The following is a 21,962-nucleotide window of genomic DNA, read 5'->3' on the forward strand; positions in this document are numbered from 1 at the left end:
ACCCAATCGTTTTATAAGAAAATATAGTTTTCCTTACAAAAAATAAAAAATACCAAATCAAATATGTTATATATATATATTTTTTAAATATATAAATTATAACAGTACTAAATGTATATTTTAAAAACAAAAAATAGATAACAGAGAACAAAACAAAAACAAAACAAACTAAACAAAAAATAAAAAGTTATCCCAAACAGACCCTAATATTTTGAGAGTTTTCACATTATTTTAATTAAATAGTCTATTTAAGCATTGATTTTCTTGTACCTACAAAGGAAAGCCAATTAAGCTAAAAAAGAAAAAACTAATGCAAATAAGGCTTCGTTTGAGAATGATTATCATAAATGTTCAATCGCACTAAATTGTAAATCGGAAAAATATTTATTTGGTGATTGTCCATTTTTAAAACGTCTCCGAACATTTCATGTGAAGATTGCGAAAAATTGAGCATTTTAGAATGAAGATCTTCAGTCTCGTTCTTCCATGATCACGGTTGGACGAAGTTCTTTAAAGAAAGTTTAAGGGCCTGTTTAGGTCAGCGTTTCTCAGGCGGCATTGCCCCAATCTACAATTCTTTTTCCCGTTTGGTTGTCGCGTTTTGATGTTGTTTCAGATAATTTCCCCGGAACGCGGGCCTTGGGTTCGACTCCACTTCCCGCGTTTCCTATTACCCTTCGTTGCTTATTTTTACTACCATACTCTCTTCTCACACCCGGGCCTCTCTCACGACCGATTCTTCCCCTCTCTTCTCTTGTTGCCGCACCGACTTCTCCCTTCGAGCCCTCTCTCGCGATGAATCTTCTCTGTGGTATTCTCTTTGAAATTGTTTCTATGATTATGATCTTTCGATTGGTTCTTCTCTTGTTGGTTTTTTATTAATGTTTTTTGAATGGTAGTTCTCTTTGTGAATGTTCTCTTACTGGTTCTTCTCTTGCAAATATTCTCTTGCTGGTTTTCGATTGATTTTTGAATGTCAGTTTTTTTTGTGATTTTACGTTGGTGTGGATTTTTTTTTTTATCGGGGTGGTGTCCCTTACTATGGATATTGTGGTAGTCGTGCTTGTGGTAAGGTGGTTGTTGGCTGTCGTGGCTCTGCTATGGGATGTGGTGTGGTGGCCTTGGATTTTGGTGGCTAGGTGTTCATATCTGGTTGTGTTGTGATGTGAGTTTGGGTATTATGGGTGTGTGGTGGCTTTGGCTTGTGTTGTTGGTTGAGTGATTATGTGGTACTTATGGGTTAAAGGCAATGGTGGTAGTGAATTGTGGGGTTAGGGTGGTGGCTATGCCTTGTGCTGTGATGTGGCTTGGAGTGTTGTGATGTGGGTTGGGGTTTTGTGATGTGATGTGGCTCTTTATTTGGGTGTGTTGTGGTAGTTGTGTGGTTGCTTTGCAATGGGTTGTGGTGGTTGTGTGAACTCAGTGCATATGTGGTTGTGGTTTGGTGGTCGTAGGTTTTTGTGGTTGGTTTTGCATATGTGGTCGTGTTTTAATGTGAGTTGGAGTGTTGTGGTTGTGTGGTGGCTCTATCTTGTGTTGTGGGTTGTGTGGTACTTATGGGTTAAAGGCAGTGGTGACAATGAGTTGTGGGTTGGGGTGGTTGCAGTTGGTTGGGGTGGTGGCCATGCCTTGTGATGTCATGTGGGTTGGAGCGCTGTGATGTAGGTTGGGGAGTTGTGCTGTGATGTGGCTCTGGGTTTTAGTGGTTGTTTGGGTTGTGGTCGTTGTTTGGTGTCCCTACAGTTGGTTGTGTGAAGTCAATAGAGATACTATTTTGGTTATTATGGGTTATGACAGTAATATTGTGGGTGCTCATCTCTTCTATATGCATAATATGTTATCAAAATTATGGCACGTTGATTGAGATCAAAAGTACTAGATAAATATCTATTCTTATTAATGTATGTATCAAGATATCAATATGAGGAAGATAATTGGTGAATCTAATTAGTTGGGGCGTTGTGATTGTGTGGTGGCTCTGGTTTGTGTTGTGAGCTGTGTGGTTGTGTAGTAATTGTGGGTTGGGGGTGGTATTTGGTTGTGGGTTGAAGGCAATGACGGGGTGTTGTGCTTCTGTAGTTGTACTATGGTTTGTTGTGGGTTGTGGTGGTGGCTTTGGTTTATGATGCTCTTTGTGGGCTGTGGTGGTTGTGTATTGATATCCAATAGTTAGTTGTGTATTAAAGACAATGGTGGAGTGTTGTGGTTGCGTGTTTATGATGCGGTTTGTTGTGGGTTGGGTTGGTGGCTCTGGCTTGTGGTGGATCTTTGTGGGCTATGGTGGTTGTGCATTGATATTCTATAGTTAGTTGCGGGTTAAATGCAATGGCGGGGTGCTATGGTTGTGTGATTATGGTGTGATTTTTTGTGGGTTGGGGCGGTAGCTCTAGCTTGTGGTTGCTCTCTTTGGGTTGTGGTGGTTGTGCATTGATATCCCATAGTTGGTTATAGGTTGCCACTTGTTGTGTTGTGCTTGTTGTCAAATATAAATTTTTTTTTTTCTTGTGCTAGTAAAGCAATAAGTCTAAAGAAGCTGGTTCATCAGTCACGTGGGATAGAGAAGGCAAACTCATATTTTTTAGACCTTTGTCTTAAAGAGGTTGAGCTGAGAAATAAGTCTACTACTTATTTCAACAAGGGATGGTGGCAAAATATTATGACAAAGTTCAATGAAATGATAGGAAGGAAGTACCATAGGTTGCAACTTAAGAATAAGTGAGATCACTTGAAGAAGGGCTGAACATTATAAAAGGAATTAAAATGGGGATCCACGAGCTTGGGTTGGGATCCAATCAAATGGACTATTGGTGCTTCAGATGAATGATTGACAGAGAAATTGGAGGTAACAATTTTCATTACTTAATTTTCATTACACAAAAGACTATTTTCTAATAATGTCTCTTGTTGAACTATTTAAAGTAATAAACTTTCCCGCATATTGCAGGTAGTGCCGACTGCTAAGAAATTCAAATTCTACGGAATTGACCCTGATTTAGAAGATAAGTTGTACCGTATGTTCGGTGGGGTTATGGCAAGATGAGCTCTTGCTTTCACCCCAAGTGAGCATGGGTTTGCTAGCATACCAGAGGAGTTGGAGGCCGAGCAGGTAAATGACTCTGGTGAAGGCCCAAGCCTAAATTAAAATGAACTGTAGCCCACATGTAGGTCAAAGTGTTCTCAGGTGGAGAAAAAGAAGGAAGAAGGGGCTACATTTATCATAAGCCAAATTACAAGACTGTTGGATGCATGCACAAGTGAGCCTAAGACTTCACATGAAACCTCCGTAATTGACTTTCTCCGAGATCTGGAGGCAACTCCCAAAGTTTATGGGGACATATCGTTATATTTGAACTCCTTGAAGTTGTTGGAGGACCCGATCCATATACAAATCTTCATGAAAATTCCTCATGACCGTAGCGTCAACTATTTACATTTTTTTCAACATCAAGGATAGTTAATTTTGTAGAGTTATTATTGTACCACTTTGATTTTTTCCCGTTGTTTCATCACATAATTAATTTGATTGTTTTTTTCTTACTTGTATGAATAATCTATATGTTATTTCGTATTTATTTCTTCTCATTGTACGCTTTGTCTTTTGATTTAAGATACTTTTTTAACGTTATCTGATTCATATATATTACCTAAACAGAGCACTTGCTTAACATAGATTCACAGAGAGATAAGCGAGGAAGAAAAATTTTAATAGCAATATGTATGTTCTACGAATACTATAACTCCCGTGTCGATCGAACTCCCTGTATAACATCCACTTTTATTGGAGATAAATGAGTTGATGAGCTACTACAAAGACACCTCATAAGATTCAACAACATGTTCAGTGTGAGACAACCTATATTTATTGTTCTGTTTTATAAAGTACATAGCCATTATGGACTCCAAGTCTCCTAAAAAATGACAACAATAGATGTGTTAGTAATAACCCTCTACATTTTATCACAAAATTCATTAATGAGAGAAGCGATAGAATAATTTAGCATTCATCAGGGACAATCAACATATATATTTCAGTGGGGTGAAAGCTCTTGTTAGTTTGTCGACACGAATTATTAAGCCAGAGGATACAACATTCAATAGGACTCCAACAAATATTGTAAATGACCCATTTTTAAGGTAAATCTTTTTAACTCATTATATTCAGAAGTCAAAATGAGTATCGTGTTTATCACAACTTCATTTAATTTGTCAAAACTATATTTGAGCGATTGACGGAACCCACGTGGATGCAAGTGTATCCAATAATGAAAATGTCGCATACATTTATTAGTGTGAATCACCCACACAAAACGTGGTGGTTGTATGTGACTTCAATATGTGTTTTACTTTTGTAATGGATGGTTTGGAAGGTGGTGCACATGACAACCATATTTTTGCTTTTGCGACAAAAAAAATGAAACCATGGTTCCCTCACCCACCTCCAGGTTTATTCAAATCAGAATCACATATATATTTTTTAAATTCATTACTAATTTTTGTATTTGAGTCAAATAAATATTATTTGGTCGATGTTTGATATCTCTTACAAATGGGGTATCTAAAGTGTTGTTCAGAGCAGAAAAAAAAATGTTTAACAAAACATAGTCCTCCTTACGCGGCATAATTGAAAGAACGTTTGGACTGTGGAAGAAAAAATGGGCTATACTGCTTGATATGCCGACATGTCCATTTCTTAAACATGTACAGATTGTAGTTGCTATAATGGCTCTACATAACTACATATGACGATATCATTCTCTAACTGATGTAGACTTCAACATGACTAACAATTATCATTTATAAGTCCAAACATAAGCATTTGAATATCATATAGAACAATCTACACTACAGGCAGAAGTAAAATCACAGGAAGGTTACACCCAGGATGACGACGGTGCCTCAGAAATGGTTGAGTTAAGAGAGCGGTTTACAGACACCAATGTTGTATGTTGATTGGATGATCCTTCCTTTTTTTATACAGCTCATTTTTATTTTTTGTTCTATCATACGGTTCATGGTTGATAGTTTTTATTTTGTATTTATCATGTTGTTTGTAGTGGTTTTTTTTTTCTTTTTCAATTTTTTTTTTTTTTTTTATAATCTGAGATGTTTGACCTTGTGGGTTTTTCTAAATGACCTGTTAGTCGCAGTATGATTGATATCATATATAAAATAATGATGAGGGTAACAAAGTATCTCTTTTTTTATACAACAGCTTTTGAGGTACTTCTAGATGACTATTTTTGGTGATACATATATGTGACACATGCAAATTTGATATTATGTCGATTAAAGACAACTAAGAACTCTTGTTCATAAGGTCTGCTTTCTTCTTATAGTGACATATTCGTTGATATTTGCATTGAGTTTTCCGAGACCTCACGACTGCACAAAACTGTAATTTATTACTACTTTTATCAATTTAAACTTGTGTCATGACTAATGAACTATCTTTTAAAATATTCGGGAAGATGAGCTATAGGATTTTAGGGACCTCCCGATGATTGATATGCTACTGCAGACTTCAAATTTCCTTGTTGATGTTATGTTGACCACATAACTACGAGAGACAATACCACAGGTGCCCACGAAAAACACAGAGAACTATGACTTCTTCCTGTGGGCAGATAGACTTGAAGAATCAACCATCTAAAGTGACCAGACATGCCTAGTTTCTCTGGAGGACAACCTGGCTACTGGCATACACAGTCTCCACTTAAAAATTAATATTATGATATTATTAAATTTTATTTTAATAAACACTTTCATTATTTTAATAAATATGATAATCACTATTAAGTGAGGTTTTATCTTATTTTTTATACTGTTATGAAGTAGATTTTTATTTCTCAAGTATCAAATATATTTGTTAAGACAGTTCTGTTACAAACAACATTACTACACAAGACAGAATGATCATTATTCCATAAATACTTATAAAATAACTGTTTTTCAACAACACAAATAAAATAGCCAGTAAACATATTCTCAACAATTACTTATCAACAGCTTATTAATAATCTCAGAGGTCACCCTTTCATGTGGGCCATCCGGTCACGTGAGTGGAGTGAAGAGCAAAATCGCAACGGTCATTTCTCAGATTTATTATTGTCCATTTTAATATTTAACTTTAATGCACGGTGCCACCGGGTGCACTGCTGCGACTGGTTTTCTTCTCCGTCTCTGTGAACTCTCCTTATACCCTCACTCTTTCGAGCACGCTCCAGTGAAGTAAATGCATCCTGTCTAAGTGGCCAGAACAACTCCACTGAGTTCTCTGTACTTCCGTTTTAGAGTTGGGTTGGACAAATTTTCGGAGTTAATGTACTAGGGTTTAACTGTTCAATCTCTCTTGTTCCGCCTTCTTCCCATTGCTTGAAACCTTAACCCTAAGTTTAGGAATATGCGTTGCTGAAGCGGTGGGTTTCTTGCAGCAGAGTGGAGGACGAAGTCCGTCGGGGTTTTCTTGTTTTAAATAAGAGTTCGCCTTCTCCCGATCTGGTTGGTGTGTAGGCCAAGATTCGTGCTATGAGATGGCAACTGATGTGGGTCAAAGTTGCTACGGTTGGTCGCGCGAGGAATTGGATGACCGGGACGTCTCTAGGGTATGACGGTTTTCTTTGTTTGGATGGACTGGTTCTTTCTGAAGGATTGTACTCCTTTTTCTTTCTTGTTTATGCTAAGATTTTCTGGTGTTCAGAAGTTTGTTACTGTTCTAATTTACATCTTTACCTTTTCTTTTTAGTTTCCATTGTTTGTCTGAAATCTTGTGCTTCAGTCTATGGGATTTAGATGCTAGGGTTTTGGACCAAGTCATTATTAATAATTTTATAGCGTATAATTAGATTCTGACCTATTCAGCAATTTAATAATTTCAACTGAAACTATCTTTTGGACGGATATAACAAAAGATTGTGCTGATTCGTGTCACCGAGATGTACACAGGTGCTTCTAGCATCAGTTGTTCATTTGGATGATTTTGTAGTTTCATATTGAACAGCTTGTGAAAACATAAACAAAGAGAGGAAAATTCTTTCTTCATGCTTTGATGCTTTATAAGGTACATCTACTTATAGTAATACCACCTCCTAAATAACGAAATTACATAATTGCTTATATTCTAAATAAAAAAGTACCTAATTACTTATATCTTAAATAAGGAAGCTATATAATTGCTTACAACTATTTCTTATTATATTACATAGCTAATTATGCAAAAATTTGCACAACTACACAATAATGTATAAAAGGAAAAAACATTAATATTGTAAATCAAATTGGATTTTCAACACTCCCCCTCAAGTTGACATGAAAATATTCTTTAAAGCTGACTTGCACACATTAAACCGTCGAACTGTCTCTTGTGAAGACCTTTCGTCAGAATATCTGTAACTTGGTTGTGGAAAGGAACGTATACCATGCAGATATCTCATTTGTCAAAATTTTTTTTTTTATGAAGTTCTTGTCTATCTTTAGTGCTTTGTTCGATCATGAAGGACAGGATTGTGTGCGATGACGATTGCAGACTTATGATCACAATACATCTTCATTGGTGGTGGACTATGAATTTTTACCTCCTTAAGAATTCTTCTAATCCATAGAACTTCACATATCTCGTGAGCCACAGATCTGAATTCAGCTTCATCACTGCTTCTTACCACGACACTTTGCTCCTTACTCCAAGTTGCTAAGTTTCCTCCTAGAAACGTATAGTATTCTGAGGTTGTCATTCTATCTGTAATACTCCCAACCCAATCTGCGTCTGTAATGCTTCTATCCATAAGTGCTCGTTTTTCTTGAACATTAGTCCTCTTCCAGACGTTCCTTTCAGATATCTAAGTATCTGATACACAACCTCCAAGTGATGGGTGTTTGGAGAGTGCATAAACTGACTTACCATACTAACAACAAAAGCTATATCAAGACGACTGTGTGAGATAGATTAGCCTTCCCACCAGTCTCTGATATTGTTCTTTATTAACACCATCTATTTCATTTGTCAATTGTAATTTTTTATTTGGTTCAATCGGGGTTTCAACTGCTTTGCATCCAAGCATTTTAGTTTCACTGAGCAAGTGGAGTACATACTTCTGGTGATCAATAAAAACCACCTTCCTTGATCTGGCAAATTCATTACCAAGAAAGTACTTTACCGGCCCCAAATTTGTAATCTCAAATTCTGGGGCTAATATTTCTTTCAATGTCTCAGTTTCCATAGAATCATCTCCTGAAAGGATAATATCATCTAAATAGACAATAAGTATAGCAACTTTATCAGTTTCTGAATGTTTGTAGAACATAATATCATCAGCTTGACTCTGAGTATATCCATATTTTTTAATCACCTTTTCGAACTTCTCAAATCATGCGCGAAGTGATTGCTTGAGTCCATACAATAATTTCTTCAATCTGCACACCTTGTCTTCTCCAAATATCTTCTTAAATCCTTGTGGAATATCCATGAATATCTCCTCTAATTCTCCATTTAGAAAGACGTTTTTAACGTCGAGCTGATGTTAGGACCAATGACAGTTTGCTGCTATGGACAGTAGAACACGAATAGAATTTATCTTGGTTACCAGAGCAAATGTCTCCTGATAGTCAATTCCTTGAGTCTCAGTGAATCCTTTCGCTACCAGTCGTGCTTTATATCTTTTGACGCTCCCGTCAGCTCTGACTTTAATAGTGAAGACCCATTTACACCTAACAGTAGACTCATCTTTTGGCAAAGTGACAACTTCCCAGGTTCCATTTTTCAACAGAGCATCCATCTCTTCCTTTACTGCTATTCTCTAATTCAGATTACTAAGTTCTTCCTGTACTGTTCTGAGTTCAGATAGATTAGAAATTTTTGACAAAAAAGCTTGATGTTTGTGTGAGATTGTTTTTTAGGATAGATATTTTGTAATGGGATGTTTGGCAGTACAAGAACGTGTTCCTTTTCTAAAGGCTATAGGAAGATCCATATTCATAACCTCTGAATCTTGAGCTTCTGTTGATGAAAAAATAAGGTCTGGATTGAAAATTACCTGTGTTTCTTGAGGATCATCATTCGATTCTTCAGATTGGGAGGGAACTAAAGATTCAATTTGAACATTTTTCTTTTTGAGTCTTTTCCTAGAATAAACCAGAGGTTCTTTATTCTGCAGTATTTCTCCTCCTGTGTTAGACAAGATAATTTATGGTGCCTTTTTAGATTATTCGAAGGGTTTTTAGCCATCAAGTTGTCTGGGGTCTGACAGCCTAGTTTCGAGAGGATTCATCCTAAACCCTCTTATTTATGTAGAGGTCGTAAAGAAAATCCGAGGTGATATGTAGTTGAAACTTGACGGTTGGTTGACTGTTTTTCTTTCCCATTCAACAATGATATCTTGGGTGTGTGAAATTTTAAACTCTGATAGAGGGTGTTTTTTATGGTAGCTCTTCTCTTTGTTACTTTAAAAGAGTGTCAATTTTAGAGGAGTAAATAATTTTTTACTGGATTTCATTTGAACTTCAAAACTTAGATCTTAGTATAACTGTATGACTAATTCAAGTGACCAGCTTTCACGTGGCTAACCCTAGGGAACTTTGGATTATCATAACATTGTTTTGCTAAGAGAAATTGTCTAGTAAAGGAGAATCAGAATGGGGAAATCTTATTAAGGTTTATTTTTTATATTTACTAGGTTAGGCTACTATAGTTTGTGCCTGATTGTATTCAAAATTTGTTGACATTGTGCCCAAGAGGTGTCAGGCGTTGTCCAATAAACGTCAAAATTTTTGTTAGAAAATATCTAGGCATCCAGGTGCCATGTACAACACAAATTTATGGATTGTCTGGGTTAAAGCGTTCATGTGATTTGGTGGGCCTTTCTAACGATAAGGTCTGGTGTTTTCTAGCGTCTTTATATTATGTTCTTCTGGCTTCATGTTGTTGTAGCAATTATTGTGTATCACATGATTATGCTATCTTCTCTCCTTTTTTGACAGTTTACTTACGGTCTAGTTCTTATGTTCTTAGCCTGACTAGTATATGATCATTGCCTTGTTCTTCTTGCAGGAAATTTCAGTTTCCCAAATGCTTGATCATGGTTCCATATCTTTTGGAAGATTTGCTCTCGAGCCATTGTCATGGGAAAGAAGATCAGTGTTTACTCATAATAGGTATCAAGAAGAACTGGAGAAATTTAAGTACCCAGGTTTAGTTGCACAAAAAAAGGCATACTTTGAAGAATACTATAAGAGAATTCGAGCTATGAAAGCTTTGCAAGAAAACAAGCACGCTGAGACTGCATCAAATTGTGATGACAGTAGTGGCATCTCTGGACAGATTATGGCAGATCAGAGAGCTGTACCAAGCGAGGGTGACGGGGCTGAAATGCTAAATACCACTTTTCCTTTTGTAGAGAAAGGTTCAAAGGAATTTGCCTTGGACATTGATGGTGAAACTGCATTATTGGAACTTGATTCACCTGCAAAGTTGTCAAAAGATGATAAAAATGGTGAAAGCCCTCCAAATTTGAAGCATTGTGAAATTTGGGACATAAATTCTTATAATGATGAACCTATCACAACAAGGATTGTGGATAGTGGGCAGCATGACTTTATAAGAGTTGATAACAAACTGGTGCCACCAGGAATTTTGTCAGAGAACATCTATCAACAAATTGTAGTAGAAAATCATAGAATTATAAAAAACGAGAGTAATGGGGAAGAATTAGAATATTTTATTAGAGAAAAAGCTTCAACTGAAGTAGGCTTGGGCATAGATGTTAAAACTACTTTACTTGAAGCTGATCCATCCATGAAGTCCTCTGAATATAATGAAGTCTATGAAAACGCTCAAAATTCTAAGCAGTTTCAATTCGTTGTTCAAAATTCAGGTGATCATGAACCTGTGACAGCAAACATTGAAGACCACAAGCAGCATGACCACATAATTCAAAATATTGAAGAGATTTCAAGGAAAACTGAAAAGTATGTACTAAATGATACTCTTTGTTCCTCAAGCTCACCTAAAGTCACGGAGGATAATCTGTATGCTGAACAAAAGAAACTTAACCAAGCTGTTAAGGGGTTTAAGCGCAATGTTTTTTCATCTGAAGTTATGGTATGCTCGAATTGTTGCCTTTTTTGGTTTCAATTAATGTTGGCCAACAGAGTTTTTTAAACTGAGATAATATTTTTTCCCTAAAAAACTTCTTATTCCACAAAGTGTCCTTTTGATATTCTTATATTTTTTTGAATTTATATTTATTGACTTGGATTTCCACACCATTCGATGTGGATCACCTAACTAGTTGTAAGTTAATTTTAAACTATCCTAGCTTGCAGCAGATGACTAACTTTGATTGGTTGAAGCTAAGTTTCATATTATTGCTACCTGCTAGCTTGAGTTTTCACATGGCTAAATAATGAGAATTGTTGTGTGTCAACAGATTGTTGAATTGCTTGTCTATAATCATTGATTTTGATTTCGAGCTTATATTGACCCTGCTTGGGTCATTCTTGAAGCTTTTGATTTAGATAGTCTTTAAATGGTCGCATCTGCCCAATAACTTTACAAGTTTACGATGCCTCCTGACTTACCTAGTTGATTTGTCTGGACATAATTTTGTTTTGTCCATCAATTTTTTTTTGCACCTTGCTAATGTATCGAGCTTCAGGTTCAGCCAGTTCTTATATCTTGTTTCTTTTAGAAATCATTAATGAAAATTTTGAAGCATCAGCTTTATATGCATTACTTCGAATGTTTACAATATTTTTTTGCAGTTAATTCCTTGAAAGTCATGTTCTTTAGTATATGAGGTTGGAAGTTTTTTAGCTTTTCTTCATAATTTTCATTACTTCAAAGGAAGGTACAAAAAATTGTATTATCTTTTTTCTTAATCATAAAATTACAACCCATCTTATATAATAAGTAAAGGTTAGGGCAAATTTAATTCCTAACATTACAACTTACCAAAGCCACAACAACCAATATAATGAAAAAAATACTACATAATAAGAAAGGAATAAATGAGAATAAATGTAAAATACAGAAAATTATATTATCTTTTTTCTTAATCATAAAATTACAACCCATCTTATATAATAAGTAAAGTTTAGGGCAAATTTAATTCCTAACATTACAACTTACCAAAGCCACAACAACCAATATAATGAAAAAAAATACTACATAATAAGAAAGGAATAAATGAGAATAAATGTAAAATAAGAAACTCTAAATTTCACAATCCCCCCTCATGCTGGGTCATAGATTTTGTAAATACCTAACTTGATATTTAAATCACTGAAGCTGTTTGGATGTAAAGATTTAGCGAAGACATCAACAACTTGAGAATGAGTTGGGTTGTAGATTAAGGGAATAATGCCTCTATTAACCTTCTCCGAGATAAAATGTCTATCAATCTCAATGTGTGTTTGGTCTTGTTTTGATGTACAAAATTATTTGCAATACTATTGGCAACTTGGCTATCACACAACATTTTATGGGTCTGACCCCAACTCATTTAGTAATTATTGTATCCACATTCCTTCACAAATTCTCAAAGCAAGTGTCTGACACTCAGATTCTGCACTACTTCTAGAGACCGCTGCTTGCTTCTTGCTCCTCTATGTGACATGATTTTCCGACGTAGGAACAATACACAGAGGTGTTTATTTTGTCTATGAATTTCTGCTCAACTAGCATCAATATAACCTAATCCTTCCTATTGTCACATTTTTTAAACAATAATTCTCTGTCAGAGGTCTTCTTGAGAAGCCTCAATCTTCTGTAAACCATCCCCAAATATTCTTCATTTAGATTGTTCATGTTTTCTCGCTATGGCAACAAAGTAAGCAATATTAGGTCTATTGCGTGACAAGATGAGCTTACTCACTGATATGTGGTGCCCACTTTCTTACACTCATGTATTTTCTCCCATTGACTGTGACTTTTTGTTGAAATTCATAGGAGTTTCACCAGATTTTCACCCCAACATTCTTGTTTCTTTTAGTAGGTCTAAGATGTATTTTATTTGAGATATTGCAATGTCCATCTTGGACCTGGCTGCCTCATGCTTATAAAGTTTCACATCCTTCTTAGATCATTAATTTCTAATTCAGTAGCAAGATCCCCCTTAATCTTTCTAATCGTCTTTTTCATCATCACCTGTCAAAATTATATCATCTATATAGACAATGAATATAGATTTCTTACCTCTTTGTATATGTTTTATGAACAATATATGATTTGCTTGGTATTGCATCTCAAGGTCTCCATTCAAAAGTGCATTTTTTATTTCAAGTTGATGCAATTCTCACTCTTTATTCACTGCCAAGGACTCTTACAGTATTTAATTTAGCTATTGGAGCAAAGTTCTCTTGATAGTCTACCCCATATGAATGAATGAAACCTTTGGCCACCAACTGCCTTAAGCGTCGAACCTCTAGCTCCTCATGTGGACCGATCCAATTGGCTTATTCAAACTTCATGCTCCCGTCTGCTGACTTCATGTCCTCGCCACCAAATTTCTTGCAATGTTCACACAAGGGGTTATTCTTCTTTGGCTTTGACTTATGTGTGAATTTGTGTGTGTATAAGGCCGAGCTTTCAGTGCTAGATGAATCTACTCTTCCTGTCATCATGAGCAGATAAATGGTAGGCAGGACAACAACTTGGATGGCCGACGACAAGGACAACAGGTAGAGGGGCGGCTAGTGGCAATGGAATGGCAGGTAGGAGGGCTGGGGGCAGCAAAGGACAACATGTATGGAGGGCTGGCAGCAAAGGTATTAGCAGGTTGGAAGGCTTGCGACAAGGAGACAGCAGATGGAAGGCTCAATGATAGGGGCAACAAGTAGATGGGCTGTTGGTGGCAATGGAATAGCAGGTAGGAGGGCTAGGTGCCAAAGGAAAACAACTATGGAGGTTTGGGGGCAACGGGAGTGGCAGGTTGGAAAGCTGGTGACAAAGAGATAGCAGATGGGAGGGCAATCAATAGGTAGACGGCAGGCAGGGAAGCTGAGATGAAGGTTGGAGATGTCAGGAATGATAGTTAAACACCACCTCATGACGAGTTACAGCTAGAGCACATTCTTGTTTTTGGATACAACCCTACAGGGGAAAACTTTAGACGTCAATGACTATCCCGATAGAAAATTGAAATAAAAAACTAAACCTAGAACACACAAAACACATATATACTATTAGTTAATAATCCAATTATGTTGTGCCGCAAATCCCGACTCCCAAGAGGTCGGTCGAACCTCCAGCTCCTCATGTGGACCGATCCAATTGGCTTATTCAAACTTCATGCACCCGTCTTCTGACTTCATGCCCTCGTCACCAAATTTCTTGCAATGTTCACACAAGGGGTTATTCTTCTTTTGTTTTGACTTATGTGTGGATTTGTGTGTGTACAAGACGGAGCTTTCAGTGTTAGATGAATCTACACTTCCTGTCATCATGAGCATATCCCTACTTTCTTCTCATATGATATCCGTAAAAGGCTTTCCCATTAGTTGAAGTGGCTTCATCCCCTTGATTCCTTCTCAGTCCGCATCTAAGTTCTTATTTAAACCTAATAAGAATTTGATCTTTCTCTTCTTCTCTACTATTGTTTTATTCAACTTAGCATCTTGAGGTCACTTTTATACATTACATTATAAGTGTGTTGATGTATTGAGTCACACTTAACTCTTCTTGTCGGAGCTCATACAGTTTTGCCTCAATATCTTCATGTTGTACTTTATCATACGCCCTATGCACATATAGGGCTAGGGAAGGCAGGAATTAGTATCTGGTGCACAGTTGAAAACTTGCGTCATGGACAGGCCGATGTCACTCGACTGCTGCTACAGAGGATGCGGCTGTCGATGACACAATGGTGTGGTGTTTGGAGGAGCACTGCAATAAATCAACAACTCGTGCGTGCTGGAGGATCCATTTGACTAGAGGAGATGGATTGTTTGAATCAGCGGGCTCGTTGGATTTGAACAGAGGAGGCGGATGATGACACAGACAAATTGTTGGGTTGTTCGGACAGAAGAAGCAAGCGAGCCGATCTGTTCGCTGGAAGAGACGAGCGAGGGCTCCGTTCAAATGGAAGAGATGAGTGACAGTCTCTATCGAAACGAGGGTTGCGGCTAGGGCATGTAGAGTCCGATCGAGAGATCACTGGCTGCTCGCGTATTTTCCTTCCTCATGAATACGGAAGAGGTGGGTGAGACTCGCGGGACTCGCAGCCTGAAGAGGAGCAATCACAGCAGCAATCACAGGAGCAGCGTGAAGACAGACTGCTTCCGTGATACAGTTGCTGAAAGGATAGCTTGCAGAGGAGGGTGGCCTGCTGCAGGGAGGATTCTGTCTACTAGACGCTGTTGGAGGGGCTCTGACGGCCGGTGGAGAGCTAGGATTTATTTCTTGGCTCTGACACCATGAAGAAAGGTAGGGAAGACTATATGCTGTTATTTCTTAATCATCACAACCCTTCTCCTTATACAATAAGTAAAGGTTTGGGCAAACTTAATTCATAACATTACAACTTACCAAAGACACAACAACCAACAAAAGGAAAGAAATACAAAATTATAAGAAAGAAATAAACGGGAATAAATCTAAAATTGGAAAGTCAGAATTCCACCCTTTACAATATTTTTTTGCAGTTAATTTCTTGAAGTTCATTTTCTTTAGTAGTTGAAGTTGGAAGTTTTTAAGCGTATCTTCATAATTTTCTGTTTTAGAAGTTGATCTATGAGAAAGTAAAAAAAAAAAAAACAAAAATTATTATGTGATTTTCTCCCGTGCCTTTTTAAAATTATTATGTGGAGAAGGTTTTTCGCGTATATCAGATGTCATTATCGAGCCATTTAGCACATGAACTTCAAAGCGAGGCAAGACAAAACATATGGAACTTCGAGTTCTAACATTCAATGACATAAATCAACAGTTTATGAAACTCCAGTAATTTTGCAGTTACAGTATTTTTTTTTTTTTGCAGTTAATTTCTTAAGTTCATGTTCTTTAGTAGATGAAATTGGAAGTTTTTAAGCTTATCTTCATAATTTTCTGTTTTAGATGTTGATCTATGAGCAAGTAAAAAAAAAAAAAGAAACGAAAATTAGGATGTGATTTTCTCCCGGGTCTTTTTAAAATTATTATTTGGAGGTCTTTGGCGTATATCAAATGTCATTATCAAGCCATTTAGCACATGAACTTCGAAGTGAGGCAAGACCAAACATACGGAAATTTGAGTTCTAATATTCAATGACATAAATCTACATTTTATGAAACTCAAGTAATTTTGACTAGCTGAGTTAACTGGTTAAGGCATTCATTCATATTTTATGAGCAGTTGCTCCTTGGGATGATTATACTAACTTGTTTCTAAATGTTAATTCAGTGGGTTATATTATCCATAAATGTCCTCTTGTATGATGCTTTGGGAACAATGTTGGGAATAATTTTTTGTTCAAATTACATAATCTTACTTTGCTATGAAAAATTGTCATTGCTGATCACTTAATCACTGATTTTACCTCTGAGGCATATGGATGCTTCTACTTCTGATACTGGATATTAGTTTATGTTTTTATGTTGTGTTGTTAGCAGAAATTTCCTTCTTCTGCTGGAGATTTGCTGAAGTTCGAACATAAAACCAAATCAGTCAATGCCATCCTGAGACCAGTTTTGAGGGATTCTTCTCAAAAGAGAAAAGACAAGAACAATGCCTGTATTGTCTCACATAAACAAACTGTTGATAGGATTTTAATCGGCAAACATGCCCCAGTTGCTTCGCATGGATCAAAAAAGGAAATGAATTCCATGTTTACAAATCCTCGCCCATTTACTTTTGGCACTGGAAAGCTAGCTGTTACTTCTAACAGTGCTTCAGCAAGATATGATACCAAAAACATATTGCCGTCACCATCACTTCCTCTTGAGAATATCAATTCAAAGGTCTGGTTTATTGCAGCAGTTGATTCTTGTTTTCATTTTGACCCTCATCTAGGCTTTTCCTGCTTTTCAACTACAAGTTTCATAAAGCCATGTATAATTTTGTTAGTTCGATCCAAACTTCTTAAGTTTCTAATTCTTTCCAGGTTATTTGTCCTTTATTTTCAAGATGAGGTGGGGGAGGTTTTCCTTTTTTTTTTTCTTTTTTCCTATTCCTTTCATTTGTTGTATTTTTTGGTTTCTGTTCGTTTCCATACTGCTATAATTCGTTTATAAAAGTTCATTTGTTGCTTTTTATGAGTCATACATTAATGTCTTTTTTTTTTAGCATGATACTAGTTATCCACTTTGCCCAATTTTACTAACAGGGCGTTTCAAGTAGACAAGGCATACCATATAGCCAGAAAAGGGAGAAACTTGAAAATAGAAGGTGAGTTTTATTTTATTTTATTTTTCCAATTGAAAAACTGTAGGCCTCAAAATGTTGCTCACTTTTATATTCATATTCTGGTTTTAACTTTGTAGGGGCCATGAACCGAGAAGACAACCTCTCTACACGAACAGAGAAGCAACCCACCCAAAGGTAGCAAGTGCAAGCAATGTGATCAGACCGCTAAAGGCGAGGTGGGAGACCTTTAAACTTAAGCTTCATTTTAAAATTTTCTTTCCTTCAATTGAATCTCTCTGTTAAAACTGTGAGTTTGGGGACAGTAGAATCATGCCATGCCCTTGCTATTTAGAGAAGTCCAACATCGTTATGTAGCCAATCATAGTGCATGAAGTTACATTTTCTATGCTGTTGAAAGCCTTCTTTCTGTGATTATTCAGATCTGTTAACCTTCCCCCAAGCTGCAAAGGTGATTCAGATGTTGGAACCAACTCTAATAAGATTGCAAGGAACAATGAAGATGGAAAACGGAAGTTAATACAAGTGGTTTGTATCTCTTTTTTCCTTTAAATAATATTACGAGGATGATGTAACTTTGAAATGTTTTGTTGCATCCCTATCGTTTATTTTTTGGGTGTGAGGATTTATCCATTCTTTTTAAATCACTCGTCCACTTTGAGAATCTAATTGAAGCTTTCAGGAAACATAAACTGTTTTCAACCTTAATCTTTTCTTGGAGAAAGGTTAGAATAATGCTGACACTCTCATCTTTCCTCATCCATATTGCTGGCGCCCCACTGAAAAAATTTACAAAAAAGGGAAATTTGTTTACATACCACTCAATTCTTATGTAATTACACATTTAACACCCAAAGTTTGTATGTACACTTATAACACCTCGGTCACATTAACCTATGCATGAAATGTGTATTTAAAAAAAAAAAAAGGATAATAATGTTGATATTTTTAAATGTAATGTTAAAGATTTGGGTGATATGCATGTTAACATGAATGTTTAGGTGCTAGTTATGTATATTCATAAGAATCATGTCGTATGTATGTTAATGCCCCGAAAATAAAAAGTAAAAGGTAGATTGTTTTTAGAGCGTGTATTGTCTGCATTAATACAGATTGAGTTGTCAATGAATGCAGCTTATTCCTATATTTTGTGGAAAAGGTTGTTTTCAGATTAACTCGTAACTTCCATAGTTTTATCTTAAACGTGGCATCTAATCATTGCAAAGAACCTATTGATCATACTGCAATTAAAAAATTGATTTTGAAAATTGACAGACTGCCCCATCTAAGATGAGGGATTTTTCAGTCAGTATGAAGATTTCACAGCGTGGTGATAATTCTTCGCTTGACAGGAGGAAGCCCAGGTAAGTGTAGGACAACATTCTCAATATTGCTTTTGCTATTTTGCTTCCATGGAATGATCCTCAAGTTGATTTGCTGCAGGCCGGATAAGCCCCACTGGCGTTAAAACGGTAGACTGTGCATGTATATATCTTTGATAAATGAGCGCAAGTAGGTTGCCTTCTATCTTTTTACAATGTAGCAGTGTTTTCTTAGGGCGAAGAAGCATATGTGAAGTTATTGTAAAAGAAATTACCGTGACTATTATAATTTTCTTTATTTTTTTCAAAAAGTTAGACTGTATCTTTCTGTCAGCCACCGCACTTAGCTTGTAAAATGTAACTTTCTTTATAACTTTTTGAGTAAACAGGCAAAAAAATTGTTTCTTCAAATTGCCCCCAGCCGTGTAGTCCAGACCGCAGCGGCTCTGCCGCTGCATTACAAGCGCCGCGCCCTTGATCTCAATATCATATATAGGCAATAAAATGTAGTTTTGGTAGAAATGTAGTCCAGCTATCATTTCATGTCATGAGCATCATAACCATGCTTTAACTGTTCTGCCTCACATATACTATAAACATATTTATTTATTTGTTAAGATTGCTCGAATCTGTTGGGTTTAACATTTTTAGGATGTCAATATCTTCCCCAACACTTGATCAATTTAACATGAGATTTAATTATAATTTTGTAAAATTTTATTAGATGTGTTATCAGTTCTCATATTTTAGAATACTTAGAAAGATATCAGGGTACGAACACCATGCGGCACGAGGCACTTCTGTTATTTAAAATGTAGTCCTCAAACATCCATCAGACTCAATTTTAATAAAAAATTGTTAATATATATGTGTGCGTGCGTGTGCTCGTGTATATATTAGGATTAATGCAAAAAAGAAAATAAGAAATTTAATAGCATTATTTTTGAAGAACTGATGCTTATGGCAAGAAATATCAGCCCAGGCGAGAAATTGATGAATTGTTCGAGTTCGTCTGGTAGAAAAAGAAAAATCAAACGAATAAGTTGAACATATATATTTAGCCTTAAAATAAAAAAAAATAATTTTACTTGTAAAAAATATATAATATTTAAAAATAATTTTATAAAAAAATTTAAATTTATTAATTTAAGACATGGGTGTTGGATATATGTTTTTTATATATATATTAATATTAGTTTAATTTTGATACCTTGGGGATGTATTTGAAATGTGTGTGGATTGTTGGGCAAGTGTTATGATCTCTATAAAACCAATAATTTATTTTTAATATTTATAAATAATTTTTTTGTATCACATCAAAAATATAATTATAACTAACTTGGAACATATAAGAATTGAGTGATATGTATGTAAATCATTCATAATACTATTCTAAATACTAACAACTTATGGTTACCACCTCAACAAAAGGTTCTTTAGTCTCTATAACTCGTCACCCTTAAAAATACTAAATGTATGTTAAGTCATTTATAATACTATCCTAAATACTAGCAACTTATGGTTTTTACCTCAACGAATGATTCTTTCATCTCTATAATTCATCAACCATCAAATATCTACATCTAGATTAAGCTCAATTTTTTTCAAACATATTTCAATGAAAACATCTTGTTTGGGATTGAGTAATATTGCTTCTTCTTTTGTGTTCTTGAGTTTGGCTTTTAGTTTGTTTATAATCTACTCACTAAATTTTTAGATGCTTAGTAAAAATCAAATAGAGTATACTCTTGAGTGCAATAAAAGGAGTAGCCACCTTCATGGATTATCACACCTTCTCCACTAATGAAAAAAGCAGGTTGAGTTAAGGATCTCAACATCTATAACGAACATAGGAAGATATAGTGTAACATTTGTTGTGGAGGCTGATGCTCACTAGTGTAAATTTATTAATGTGGGAATATTTATGAGACTTAAATAAGACATTATATACTATTAGAGTGAAGGACGCATTGTCAATAGCTCAACTCACACATGATACTATTATTTATCACTAACAGGTACTATAATATTATAGTGGGTAAATGATGACACGAGAACTCTATAATATTCATTATTAAGAATTTAGGTTATTGGCTATCTAACAAACTCTTTCTAGCACTAGGATTCATCTATGCTAACAAACCTTAGTTTCATTTTCTCATCTTTCAATATTTCTTTCTCAATCCTTTTTGAGATCATGCCTTTTTTTTCAAAAAAAATCAACTTTTGATTGCCCAAGTTATCTATAGCAGAAGAGAAGACTCCTTGATAAAATTTTAAATGTATTTTTCCTACACAAATTCTTGCACTACATAGTAAAATGGTCATTTCATTGAAGGAGTTTTCTATTCACATTCTTCTCACCCTAGGTAATGGAGAGAGGGAGAAAAGTTACTACCATCAAGAAGTGGATAGACCTTGGTAAGCAAGCTTACTAATGACCTAAGTGGTCTTTATTATGTTTTGTGTAACATGTGGTTTCTCGCAAATATCTTCTTTTTATAGTGATGATTTTACATTCTTTAAACTGTGATTCTTTAAGCTAATAACCTATGTTGTAACATATGATTTTTTTCATTCTTTAAGTTGTGTAACAAGCACTAAGAGTAGTTAGGGTTATCCCAAAAAAAATTGACCTTGTCATCTTTTTGTTAGTTTTGACAACTTTAGGCTAATCCACTCTAAAGAAAATTGAGGTCATCAGGGCTAGATCAAGAAGTGGTATCTTAATAGCCAAAATTTTCTTAGTTTAAAAGCTCATCTTCACATCTTAGGCTAAAATCTAAATAATCTTCTAGTTCGTAATAGTGAAGGTGGGACCATCAAGAGTCATCTTTGGGTTGTCAAAGCCTAGATGACATTATTAGTCAGTTGAGTTAATAAAAAAAGACAAAGATTGCCACAAAAAAAAGCTAATTTTTGTTTCTAATATTCCATCAAACTAATTCTATTAATCACACTAACTTCAAATTTTCTAAAAATATTATAATAAGGATCCATATCATATATATATATAGTTACAATGGTAGGTGACATTAATATGCATTATGATAAGAGTGTTTTGAGGATTTTAGTTTTATTTTTGTAGAATTTTAAGTTTCCCCCTTCTCTTAGGCAACATCGTGAAGTTGTTGGATATGTTAACCTGTGCCATTGACATACAATCATAACACTAAGTCAAGTCTAATCATATTCATACCATCATTTATGTACATCAGAAATGCGTCGGCATGAATCCTAAGGTGATTCAACGATCAAGAAATGTAGTACAATGAAAAAGGGCCTATTGACGGAAAACCACAGGACCCACTCT

The 21,962-nt window shown here is 35.6% G+C and overlaps 1 protein-coding gene across 2 annotated transcripts; it reads left to right on the forward strand.

Annotated features, from left to right (window-relative positions):
• Window positions 1-6,129: 6,129 nt before the first annotated feature.
• Window positions 6,130-19,182, forward strand: LOC110027407 (protein WVD2-like 7). 2 transcript variants are annotated; one of them, XM_020728822.1, is made up of 9 exons: window positions 6,130-6,321; window positions 6,432-6,602; window positions 10,040-11,089; window positions 16,574-16,924; window positions 17,290-17,351; window positions 17,447-17,545; window positions 17,750-17,855; window positions 18,603-18,691; window positions 18,771-19,182. In XM_020728822.1, the coding sequence occupies exons 2-9, from the start codon at window positions 6,531-6,533 to the stop codon at window positions 18,793-18,795; spliced, it is 1,854 nt and encodes a 617-aa protein (XP_020584481.1). In that variant the 5' UTR covers window positions 6,130-6,321; window positions 6,432-6,530; the 3' UTR covers window positions 18,796-19,182. The 2 variants fall into 2 exon arrangements, with proteins under 2 accessions (XP_020584481.1, XP_020584482.1); XM_020728823.1 differs by having other exon boundaries at window positions 6,130-6,602; window positions 16,577-16,924; window positions 18,771-19,181.
• The last annotated feature ends 2,780 nt before the right edge of the window (window positions 19,183-21,962 follow it).

Source organism: Phalaenopsis equestris, unplaced genomic scaffold (genome assembly GCF_001263595.1).
Source record: "Phalaenopsis equestris unplaced genomic scaffold, ASM126359v1 Scaffold000428, whole genome shotgun sequence".
Classification (NCBI taxonomy): Eukaryota; Viridiplantae; Streptophyta; class Magnoliopsida; order Asparagales; family Orchidaceae; genus Phalaenopsis; species Phalaenopsis equestris.

Coding starts and splice junctions, on each gene's coding strand:
- LOC110027407 (XM_020728822.1), top strand. CDS start 6,531: ATGGCAACTGATGTGGGTCAAAGTTGCTACGGTTGGTCGCGCGAGGAA. Junction 6,603..10,039: donor ATGACCGGGACGTCTCTAGG/GTATGACGGTTT, acceptor TTCTTCTTGCAG/GAAATTTCAGTTTCCCAAAT. Junction 18,692..18,770: donor CTTGACAGGAGGAAGCCCAG/GTAAGTGTAGGA, acceptor GATTTGCTGCAG/GCCGGATAAGCCCCACTGGC.